Consider the following 12,353-nt stretch of genomic DNA (forward strand, 5'->3'; position numbering starts at 1 on the left):
TCATACTAAGGCTAGCTATGTAATAAAGGGGCAGAGAGACAACAGCACGGGGAAGTTAATTTGAGTACAGGACTAAGATGGCATACCATAAGCAGCTTAAATAAAGGCACTGTATTTGTTGAAAATCTATCATCATGGATGGAACGCACTTATACCTGTGCTAGGGTCAGTTAAACTCTCAGAATGGGGAGAGCTGCTGGATTTTTGTGTGGCAGAAACCCCTGCCCTCTCCTCCCCCCCCCAACAAAAGACAAAGTTAAGCAATCCTCTAAATAAAGTTGTACCCGTAATTATAAGGGGAACTGGTATGAATGTCTATATTATTATCCCACTTAGGAGCCCCAGTTGTGGACCAGAGCTTACAATCAAAGAAGTTAGGATTGCCTAAACCTTTCTATCCTAAGATCCTGTTCTCACTTAACATTGCTAACCTTTTGGGCTTGAATTTTCCATGTTGGGTTTCTGCTTGGACCGTCCTTTTTTTTGTTGTTTTTGGTGGGGGAAGTTACAGCTAACACAGTTTAGCTGTTTCCAAAACTGAGGTTTAGGAAAGAGTCTTAGTTTCTCAATAGAACAGTTTTAGCACCTCCATAGTTTGGAGTAAGGACTTGAAATTTTGCAGGTGGTGGGGATCAGAGAGGTGTCTTTTAGTGTCCTGGAGAAATTTCACCCCACCTTGATTGGGTTATAGTAGGCCTGTCAAGCAATTAATCGTGCTGTTAAACAGTAATAGAATACCATTTATTTAAATATTTTTGGATGTTTTCTACATTTTCAAATATATTGATTTCACTTACAACATAAATATAAAGTGAGCACTGTATACTTTATATGGTTTTTGATTACAAATATTTGCAGTGTAAAAAACAAATTGTATTAGGTGAACTGAAAAATACTAGTACTGTAGTGCAATCTCTTTATCATGAAAGTTGAACTTAATGTAGAATTGGGAACAACAGCATACAAAAACAACCAATGTAAAACTTGAGCCTACAAGTCCATTCAGTTCTACTTCTTGTTCAGCCAATTGCTAAGACAAACAAGTTTGTTTACATTTATGGGAAATAATGCTGCCCTCTTATTTACAATATCACCGGAAAGTGAGAACTGACGTTCGCATGGCACTTTTGTAGCCAGCATTGCAAGGTATTTACGTGCCAGTGATGCTAAACATTCGTATGCCCCTTCATGTTTCAGTCACAATTCCAGAGGACTTGCATCCATGCTGATAATGGGTTCTGCTCGATAGCAGTCCAAACTGATGCATGTTCGTTTTCATCATCTGAGTCAGATGCTACCAGCAAAGGTTGATTTTCTTTTTTGGTGGTTCGGGTTCTATAGTTTCTGCATTGGAGGGTTGCTCTTTTAAGACTTCTGAAAGCATGCTCCACACCTCGTCCCCCTCGAATTTTCAAAGGCACTTCAGATTCTTAAACCTTGGTTTGAGTGCTGTAGCTATCTTTAGAAGTGTCACATTAGTACCTACTTTGCATTTAGTCAATCTGCAGTGAAAGTGTTCTTAAAATGAACATGTGCTGGGTCATCATCCGAGACTGCTATAACATGAAATGTACGGCAGAATGAGGGTAAAACAGAGCAGGGGACATACAGTTTTCCCCCCAGGAGTTCAGTCACAAATTTAACACTTTTTTTTTTTTTAACAAGCGTCATCAGCATGGAAGTATATCCTCTGGAATTGTGACTGAAGCACGAAGGGGCATATGAATGTTTAGCATCACTGACACGTAAATACCTTGTAATGCTGGCTACAAAAGTGCCATGTCAACGCCTCTTCTCGCTTTCCGGTGATACTGTAAATAAGAAGAGCGCAGCATTGTTTCCCATAAATGTAAACAAACTTGTCTTAGCGAGTGGCTGAACAAGTAGGACTGAGTGGACTTGTGGGCTCCAGTTTTGTGTTTTATTTTTGAATGCAGTTATTTTTGTTCCCAATTCTACATATTGCAGTTCAACTTTCATGATAAAGAGATTGCACTACAGTACTTGTATTAGGTGAATTGAAAAATACTGTTTTTCAGTGCAAATATATAGAATACAATGTGTACATTGCTCACTTTATATTTGCGTTGTAATTGAAATCAATATATGTAGGAAAACATCCAAAATATCTAATACATTTCAATTGGTATTTCATTTAACAGTGCAATTACAACTGTGATAACTAGGGCTGTCAATTAATAAGCCTCTAAAAATCGCCAGTGGCCCATGCTTAGAGGCATGTTAGCAAAATTCCCTAAATATGCTGCTGTCTGTACTGAGTATGCTCTTGGCTAAGACTTGCCCTGAAACTGGTCCTCCCTGCAGCCAGATACCAGAACTGAGAGAAGAGGCTGTCACTGTGGCCATATAGAGGAAGAGCAAAGGGGGCAGGGGGAGTTAAGGTTGCTTATACCTTTCTTTACTTTTAAAAATAATTCCTAAAACTCTCTCTCCCTCTTCCCCCTGATTTTGTTTTCCCTCTGTATTTAAGCTGTTGAGACACAACGGTATTTATTTTCAAAGCAAATGTGTCCTCCATTCCAAAAAGATCTGTTTTATATTAGTGTTGTAAAATTAATTCCTATTGATTCTTGATCCTTCACCATCTGAATATGCTATATAAGGGGATTGTAAGACCCCTTATTTTAAGATCACAGTTGAGTAAGAACATTCAGGGGGTTTTCATCCCATATACTGATGATTAATGCTATACATATTTGAAAAACACTGGCTCCTTAGTTTAAATTTCTTTTTAAAAAGCTATTTGAAGTTATAGTACTATTCAGTAGGCTGTAGCAAGGTAGCTGCAAATTATAGACATTCTGGAACAGCTCTGCAGTTCTTTTGCTGAGTCAGTTTCACTTTCCCATCCATTTTCCTTGCTTAACATTGATACTGTGCAAGCAAATACTATTACAAGAAAAAAAGTTTACAAGTGTAAGGTATGTCTTTCAGTAACCTGACTGTGCATTAAGAAACATGACCCTTTAACATTTATTTTGAACTTTTTTAATGACACTTTTAATAAGTTTTACATATAAAAATGCAAAGTATGAAGCTGGCCACTACACACTAAAAAAATAAAGGCAGTAATTGCCTGAGTCTCTTTATATCACAGCTTACTGAAATTTCACGAAGTATATGTTCCTATATCAAAGGTCATAATGAATGTGCAACAATTATTTGATGGTTTTGGTTTCAGATTATGTATCTTTTGGTAGTCACATGCTATTTAAGCATCCCACCAACAGATGCCTCTTTAGAGCTAAAACAGAATTTTGTAGTAGTCATCTCGATAAGAGTACAGGATAAGCACAGGAATTCTGTAGAGGAAAAAGGACAGTGTTAGAGTTTACCGCCAAGAGAACAGAGTAATTCATTCTAAACCCTCCAAAAATAGTAATTTCTAGAGACAACGTCTTAGAGTATGGCCTCTGAATTCTCTTAAGAGATTAGAGATGGGAAAGATCTTATTGTACATCATTAGTAAATCCTGCTGTAAATGCAGGATTGTTCTAAATATTTTTTCTTGTGCTATGTCCACTTATTTTAAAAGGATCCAAGTAATGGTACTTCTATAATTTCCCTGAATACACATCACTGTCAAAGCTTTTCCTAAAATTTAGCCTAAATTTTTACTTCTAATTTCAACCCTTTCTTTATTATACCTCTTTTTGCTACCCTAAACAACAATTACCTCCATCCCTTAACATGTCCAGATGACTAAGACTTTGAATTCTAGAACAGAGAATTATTTAATTTTCTTCCACTTAAGCAGAATGGGGGAGAGATTTAACTTTGACCATACAAGGGACTGTCTTACATAGAACAATATGCACCATCATTGGGGACAGGTAGCATATAATTTATGGAATGTCAGCACTTCAAAGAATACTGCCTCATAGAAACTGCTGAATATTTGTGAAAGGGTTAGTGTGTGTGTTGAAAAAACACCTGAACTTAAAAGGGCTAGGTTAGGATTGATAAAACTTCTCATTCTACAGTAGCTTAAACACTATTAAATTGGCTTTCAGTAGCAGTTAAGTGGCAAAGAATCAAGTTAGGAGCACCTCTACACAACTTTAATATAGTTAAGATTCTGCCTCAAATTTAGTTTTTTCTTCTCAGATAAAGTGGAGGTTGAGCGCAGAACTTTTAACAGAAGATCCTCTGGAAGTCTCCTGCTAAAGGAGAGAGTGCAGTCACTGGGTTTTAGTATTCAAAGCTTTGTAAGCTGTTGAGGAATACTGGAATTGGTCTGCACTGTTAATGCATGATTGGTGTGTGTTTCATTGTTTTCTAAAGTGTTTGATATCTCCAGTAGTGAAAGGCACTATTATTAGTCAAATTCTAGTCCCATTGAATGGCTCACCAAAGTTAACTGAACACTGCTCTCATGGTGGAGGGGGAAGAGTGGCTCTCAACAAAATGCACAAAAAGTTATTTAACTTTGAAACATTCAATTCTTAAGAGAATGAAATGGTTAGCGAAAAGCTAAACTAGATTTTTTGAGTTCTGAATTATTTTTTTCATCTACAGATTTCTTTTCTGCATTTATGCTGAGGGTATTTTAAGATAGGTTTTACTATATATAAATGGAAAGAGTTTGTTTAAAAAGGTCCTTAGCCTGTTCAGCTACGCCAAATACCCACAGCTTCCACCAAAATCTGTGGGAGCCATGGATACTCAAGAGTTCTGAAGTCCAAGTCAGTCTGTCAGAAGGGAAATTCTGCACAACTGACATAAGAGAACAAAGATTCCCAGCTATCAGAACCCACATCTGTCTAAATCTGTTACTAGTTATGCTGCCAAAAGCCAAATGTGTAAATTACCCAGAGAGGAAAATGTGATGATTAAATGTGGGCTAACATCTCTCTCAAGAATTTGCATATCCCACAGCTCAGTTACATACTTATTTATAGTTGTATACATTGTGGTGTTCAGCTGAACGTTAGGTCACACCTTAAGACTATACAAATGGAGACAAGAGGACCAGTCGAGTGTGTTCACCTTAAGATAAACTGGAGCAATTTTAGGAAATATTTATATGGAGTAAGACACTTTTCAGGAGGGTGCCTTCTTTGCCTTTCTCTAGAGAATATGTACAGCAGCCTATTTACCACAGTTCAAATCTGTGGAACAGCTCAATTGTTCCAATTACCGTAGGTGCTGCAACAAATATATTTACCTCTTTTCTATTTTGATACTGTAAATTTCATCACAGACAGCTTGTAGGTATCTCTGCTTTGGCAATCGTGACATCAGTTGTTTTACAGTCGTGTAAAAGGCTTGCTCATCTCCATCATACTGTAAGGAAAAGGGACGAGGAATTTTTGTATATATTACATTTCATTAGGAAAGAAAAACCGTGTCACTGTGGGGAGGGTTCACTTTTCTGAAGGTCATGCAGACAGAATAGCAATACTCTATTTCTTAACCTGCCAAAGAACTAGCTTCTTGAAACAAAATGCACAAAACTGCATGTACAACTGACTCTGTTATAAACAGAGATCTTTGTAAGGAGGCTGCTGGTGATCAGCTTCTCCCTCCTACAGTACGACAGCAGCAGCATGCTGGGAAGGCTGAAGTGGCCCACTTTTCCTCTGCAGAGTTATCACCATTGTAGAAACACTTGCATCCTCCTGTCCCACCCGTGTTCTTTCACATGTACATGCACCAGAGCATTCTTTGGTCCCCTCTGCCACAGGATGGGCTTTTTCCCTTCTGAACTGATATTAAAAAGCATATTTGATATGAACATAATTTTGAGGTTTCTTTGATTTCCAGTATTTTGGCTACTTAACGCAATTTTGTGGCTAATTTAACTTCCTATGAGCATCTTTATGTGAGCATTACTTGATTTTATGTATGTACTTTACACTCCTATTAACATTTATCAATTTCCTGACTCAAAAATAAGTTCCCCCAGTACCCTTCTTCAGGTGATATGCAAATTTACAAGAATCGTTGCAGTTCTCTAGTCTCCCGAGCAGGTTGCACTACAGAATAAACACCCAGACCAGAGCATCAATTTAGCATGAGGCTCATGTGCTAGATTCAGCACAGCCAAAGTGCATTTTGCTGAAGCCTTTTGCATGTTCTGCTAATCAATTCTAACGCTACCCCTGATTTATGATTTATTTCAATATAAGTAGGTACTGTTTGATGTGGTTTCATTTTCTAAGGCATCTACAGTATTTTGACAGATAGGCTCATTAAACATTTTAAAACACATTATTTCAATTACTGCCGCTCATGCATGTTTAAAAAACACCAAATTTTCAGAAGTTTATCTGATAACTAATTGCCAGAGGACTGCCACTGAGAGGTAGATATGAAAGACAAGTAGGGCTCCACCAGGGAGGTCCAGCTCCAACCCCCCAAGCTGGTGAGAGAGAGGGGGTACTGATGGGATTTCTCTCAGGATGCTATCCCTAGACTGTGTTTAGGATCAATGTCTTTCATATTAACTTCTGTGTAGTAGATGTCTGCCAAATTTTAAGCCACCCCTTTCTCTCCCACTACTTCAGAGTCTTCTGACTTGTAGGGGAAGTCCACAGTACCATAATATATCCTCAACTCAACTTCCCAACAGCATTGAGGAATGGGGATAAGGTTTTTGCTTATTGACTCAGTTCCTCATCTTATGCTGTTTGGGTCACCCTCCCTCTAAGAACTCCATCACACACCTTTGCTGCGGTGCACTCCCATGCTACAGCAGAACAAAACTCACATTAAACACAGAGTTCTGAGCAGTAACCATAAAACTAATCAGAATCATGTTAATTTCAATGGCTGCTGCCTGAGAAACCCAAAAGCAGCCACAGCTCAAGACAGCACTGCTCTGTTCACATTCACCAGGGTATCTTCATGAACAAAGGCTAAAAACCTTTTCTTTATTTAAAACGAAAGCTCAAATTCTGCAAAAATTGTTGACGAAGGACTCCACCAGCTCAAGAGGAAACGTTTCCTACTTGTGCATTTGGCAAATGGAGTTTTCAAGGCTTATTCTAAACCCTTTCTGTCTGTACAGAATTTTTTAGCCTTTCTTAAACTCTTTAAAAGAAAAACTGGGTGAGAATTTCACCATTGACCTCAGTAAGGACAATTTCACCTCATTAACTTTAAATCTTTGAAAACCTACTGTTAAATCCAGATTACATATACACAACTTACTCTAAATTGCTTACCTCTAGTGACAAGAAGTGTATTATAGTTTCTTTTGACAGATCTACCTGCAAAAATAGCAGGGCAAAGAGGTCAATGTCAAGGAATCAAATGTTATATAGTTTAACAAGTAAAAGTAACTTCTTTTTCCAGTTCTATTCCTGTCATCATTCTGGCCATGTGAAGATCTCTGTTCTCAAAAAAGGGGTCAACATTTAATCTCTAATTTATAAAGAAGTTTTGCAAACACATTTGGACTGCATCAGAATTTTAGGCATTTCCGAAGACAAGTTATGTTTGGCAGAGCTCATCTGTGTACATGGAAAGTCTTCCCTTAATTTCAAAAAAGGTAAACATGCTTATTTCTAAAGGGCACATAGGAAAGATACACTGTAGTTAACCTCTTCAGAAAGTGTTGACAGGGAACCCAAAAAGTAACATTTAAATGTGCTTTATAGTGATAAGCTGCAGCAACAAATTACTATTAAATCCACCACCATACAGGAGTTAGAGGTGCAAGTAGTTAAAATGTCAACATTTTACTATATGTAGCAGTCTCAATTCATACAGCAGGAAGCATTTCTCAATATACTAGCTAAACATTGTGTGGGTTTTATTTTACAATAAATTTCAAAATTTGGTTACAATTGCCAATTCTAAAATTTGAGATTATGGCTGGTGACAGCTACCTTGCTAGCAATTAACATTAAAGACTCGAATGACCAAGCATTTGCATTTCATTTAGGCGTCAGCAAACAGACTTACAGCTAAAATTTCAATCTCACTGGTTTTCTGTTGCAGATTAGTAATGAACGTCTGGAGTCTTGTTTGTACCTGCAAATTAAAATTAATAGTGGATAAAAGTTGTATACAAATTTCTCCTGTTTCACGGAAGTTGGGAACCTTTGTATTCTGTTTCAAGAAACATAACATTTAATTCTCGATAATTAACTTTGATATTCCAGACAGTCAATTGTTAACGAGGAATATGTGGGCATCTTATATTAATGTCAGGAGAATGAGCACAGGGCTCATGCCCATTTATGAAGTATTTTTGCCAGTTATGAGTATAGTGGTAGGAGAGATGATATTAGGACTGAGGTTAGGCAGAATTAACACATGATTATGAATTTCCCTAGACAGAGTCAAAGTTATGTGTTCATGGGCACTAGTGGAGGCCACCTTTCACAAAGATAAGAGAAGACACCACTTTAATCAGAGACTGGCAGTAGAATCACAGAAGGCAGTCCTGGAATACACTGTAGCTCCTCTGCAGTTCAGAGGAGATGGCTGCATTTTGGGCAATAGTATATTGAACTGCTGGTGCATTCAGTCCCATTACATTACACTACTGTCTCCTCTCTGGAGCAGCATGAGAATCCAGCAATCTATAAAAATTGTTGCATTCTTGCATAAAAAATGGGTTTTGCTGCTATGGAAAGAAAGTTAGATCCCATCATACAATCCAAATATTTTGGAAGCCAGTAAATCCTGAATTTTCTATCCTCTTTGGATTGGAGCCTATTCTTTTTTTTCTTATGTTTGGTACATTGTTAGCATCCAAGTGAGGAAAACTCCATCTCTCTTTCATACAGTGGTCTAACATTAAACCACTAAACATTCTGTTTTAGGCAAAGTGGGACACTGTTTGTATGCATCATGTTGGAAAACTTTTGCTTGCACCGCCGAGCTTGAGGACATAATGAAACATTAGACTATAGCGGGCATACATTTGAGTCCACTGCATACACATTAAATACAAAATCTATGTTTAACTTGTAACTTTAACATTTTCTTAAGCACTCAAAAGTCAGGAAGTGCCAGAATTAGGGTTCCCCATAGAGTCTTCACTGAGATCTCCTGTACACACGCATTATGAGAGCCTTGCCCCAAATCATGTGGGAAGTCTGTGTTAGAGCCAAGAACTGGTCTCCCTGGGTCTCATTTCAATGCTTTACACCCATGGAAAAATCCATTTTCCCCTTCTTGTAACCCTTTGCCTCATTCACTGTCCATTCTGCAGACTAAACAAGGCACAGATCCTGCAGGACAAACCATCTGTGATCATGATATTACAGCTACATGCAGGCAGAAAAAAAAAATTCAAACCAAAACTGAAAGAAAAAAGAACGACGTATACCTGAGTTTCATAACGCCGTCTGACACTGGCAGGCAATTTTTCAGGAGCTATGACACTCACATTTGGCACTACAGAAGTTCCATGTGGTTCAAATAAACCTAAAATGCAAACAGTTTGAGAATGTATTCTTTCTTCACATAAACAAGCATGATATATCCTGTTTTAAACAAAATTAACCCCCACTAATCTTAATGAGTCAAGACTTATTTACTACTCTGATCTGTGCTATTGAAGCAATTGTGTAATTTTTGTGGCTGCAATTTAAAGGGACTCATCCTGCAAAATCTTCTGATTCTTAAACCAACAGAAAAAAACAGGATGGAACCTGGTTGAGTGTGTCCTTCATTAGCTTTCTGCACTGTCCGCATTATAGGTCACATCACTTTGCAGCAAGATAGCCACTTCCAGCTAAAGAATCAGAAATGTCTACTGTAAACAAAGTTTTAGTTTATTCAGTCAGTCCTCTGTGCCTTGTGAACATTTTGACGGGTGGGCCAAGCAAAATGGTTGCATGTTCCTTGTAAGTTTATTATAAAATGACTTCTGCATTTTATAGGAAAATGTAATTTAAACTTTTCAAATTTTAGACACAGCATTTGAGATTAGAAAAAAATCACTCTAGCCAGGTAAAAGTTGTACGGAAAGACATTTGTGGTTTGTTTATAGTGATTCTTGTAATGTGATTAAAATATATACTACTTTATTGCAAAGAATGTTTATTGTATACAAAAACAGTCAATTTTAGCCTAGAATTAGTGATTATATACCTGAAGTATTAGCAAATGATCCTTTTAGATTTTGTACTGAGAGATTATCTGAAGTTTCTCTAAAAGCAAGCAAACAAAAACAGTTATAAAAATAGACACATAATAATGTAAAAGCAGTGCAGTAATGGAAGCAACTGTTAGCAAACTTTCACATACAAAGGTATTCTGTATTCTTTTCACGCCAATTAGCTGAAAAAAATGTAATGGAGATTTTCAGCTTACAAATATTTCCAAATTAAATCCTGTATTTTTGATTAGTTAAGACATGCCAACATACAATTAAACTTGTTAATTAAAAAAAAAACCTGTCTTCAGCAATCATAAGTAAATAGCAAAACTTTCCTTGCTACTTTCACTAATTGTAAATGGGAAATATTTTAGACACCAGGTTTCTCAATCATATAATGTTGCTTCTGTGACATAACAGTCATATTAACTTCAATAAATGAATGTCAAACAGGGAAAATAGTTGGACTTCATGGCCTGATCAAGCAGGAGGAGATGAGTAGCAGGGGAAAGGCAGAGCTTTTCTTGCAAATCAAATTGTTAAAAAAACACCCACATAGCTGGACTTTTCTTCAAATGCGTCCTAGTATGGAAATTTCCTATTACAGAGCTACATTTTGCAAAGCTATTCAAGAATAATACTGAAGGCCAATCTTTTGATAATTGCATGTACATCCGTGATAGTATAAAAGTAAAGACCTGATTATTCAGTCTGCGTTTCTACTTTCACACGCTCATGTGCGTACTTGAATGATTCTAATAAATGCAAGGATTTTACTGTAAGCTTTTTGGGGCAGGGAACTCTTTTGTTCTGTGTTTGTATGGCACCGAGCACAATAAGGTCCTGGTCCACAAGAGGGGCTCATGGGTGTTACTGCGATACAATTAATAAGTAGTATCAAAGTTCAGGCAGGTATGCTCACATGTTGCAAGTTAGAACAATTTTGCTCACATAGAAGCCCAGCTGAAAATCTGGCCCTAAATCTGTAAAGGAGTAGGAAGAATACTTCAAAATGTTACTTTCAGTTGCCTTTGGCAAATCTCAAGACATAACAGAAGTCATACCATCAAATTATTTTCCTTCTTTTTCAAAAAGGAATTTGGCAAATCTCTCTCAATGGTAATTTTAATTAAAAATCAATTTAATAGAAACCTCAACTGAAGTCTTATTTTGAAAGACTATATTTAATTTGATTTATGAAATGACCTTTAATTTGACTACTCCTGTTCACTATTTATGCAGCTACCTGTTACTTCTTTCATCACAGACTTTAGTCTTCAGTTTCTGGGCCAGGTGTTCTATTAGATCAGACTCTACAATCCTTTTCTCCGTCTGCCGTTCCTTCTCGAAGGATTTCACCTACCAAATGGTAATTTAACATTTTAATGAGTTTAATGAGACTGCTAAATCTAAAAAATCTACATAAATATACTGTGGAAACAAAGAAAAGTAAGTTTGAATAGGCTCATCACCTATTACAGATGCAATTATCAGATGGAATAAGACAGACTATCAGTTCATCTGATCACTGGCCAATTAAACCCCCTGGCATGGCTGATTAGATTTCTACAATCAAATAACTAATAATTTTTTTTGCATTTTCACTGCTTAGGTTTGGCCACTTGCACTTGTTAATATAGTTTAATATAGTTAAAAAGTAATAGTAGAGAAGTGGGGCAGAGTATAAAACAACAATTTAGACAATCAAAATCTCAGTTAAACACAGTGTTTTCTCTCTCTCTGTTTTAAATTAAAGGATTAATTTGGAATGTGGTTGTCTTTCACTGAATTTGCAGAGAGGTAACTCTCCAGCATTTGAACCTACACATATTTGGTCAGTCTTTATTTTATTAATTATGAAAAGACTAATTAAACTAGAGAATCGCTATGCCATTTAATATATTGACATGCTCTTTGTATTTCTGCTCTAACGTAACAAAATACCATCACTAAGTTTTAAAAGATTAAATGCATTTTTTCATTGTATCTTTAATGCCTAGATACAGCACTCTGTGATCAAATAATTGTCAAGATCAACTTGTTCTTACAGTTAGTGTAAGAGGAAGATTGATAATTGAAGTAAGTGAAATGTACCTTGATGTTATACATTATAGCTATGTTATACAACCATGCCATATAGGGGCAAATGATTTTAACAGATCACTGTTTTTTTATGAAAATGAATAAAAAGTAGCAGCAAAGATAATGGCCCAGAATCAGTGACAGCTTTGGGCACCAAAACCCTCTGTTTATGCACAGAAGAGATACATTA

General features: G+C 36.7%; 1 protein-coding gene across 1 annotated transcript in view; it reads right to left on the minus strand.

Annotated features, from left to right (window-relative positions):
- Nucleotides 1-3,022: 3,022 nt before the first annotated feature.
- EIF2AK4 (eukaryotic translation initiation factor 2 alpha kinase 4) overlaps nucleotides 3,023-12,353 on the minus strand; it is a 73,174-nt gene continuing 63,843 nt past the window's right edge. The window contains exons 33-39 of the mRNA XM_084630956.1: nucleotides 11,328-11,440; nucleotides 10,075-10,133; nucleotides 9,308-9,405; nucleotides 7,933-8,001; nucleotides 7,191-7,235; nucleotides 5,189-5,307; nucleotides 3,023-3,323 (exon numbers count right to left, since the gene is read on the minus strand). Coding sequence (XP_084487082.1) covers nucleotides 3,266-3,323; nucleotides 5,189-5,307; nucleotides 7,191-7,235; nucleotides 7,933-8,001; nucleotides 9,308-9,405; nucleotides 10,075-10,133; nucleotides 11,328-11,440 — 561 coding nt within the window. The 3' untranslated portion in view covers nucleotides 3,023-3,265. The remainder of the gene's footprint in view (nucleotides 3,324-5,188; nucleotides 5,308-7,190; nucleotides 7,236-7,932; nucleotides 8,002-9,307; nucleotides 9,406-10,074; nucleotides 10,134-11,327; nucleotides 11,441-12,353) is intronic.

Source organism: Lepidochelys olivacea (assembly GCF_965140295.1).
Source record: "Lepidochelys olivacea isolate rLepOli2 genome assembly, chromosome: 6".
Lineage (NCBI taxonomy): Eukaryota > Metazoa > Chordata > Testudines > Cheloniidae > Lepidochelys > Lepidochelys olivacea.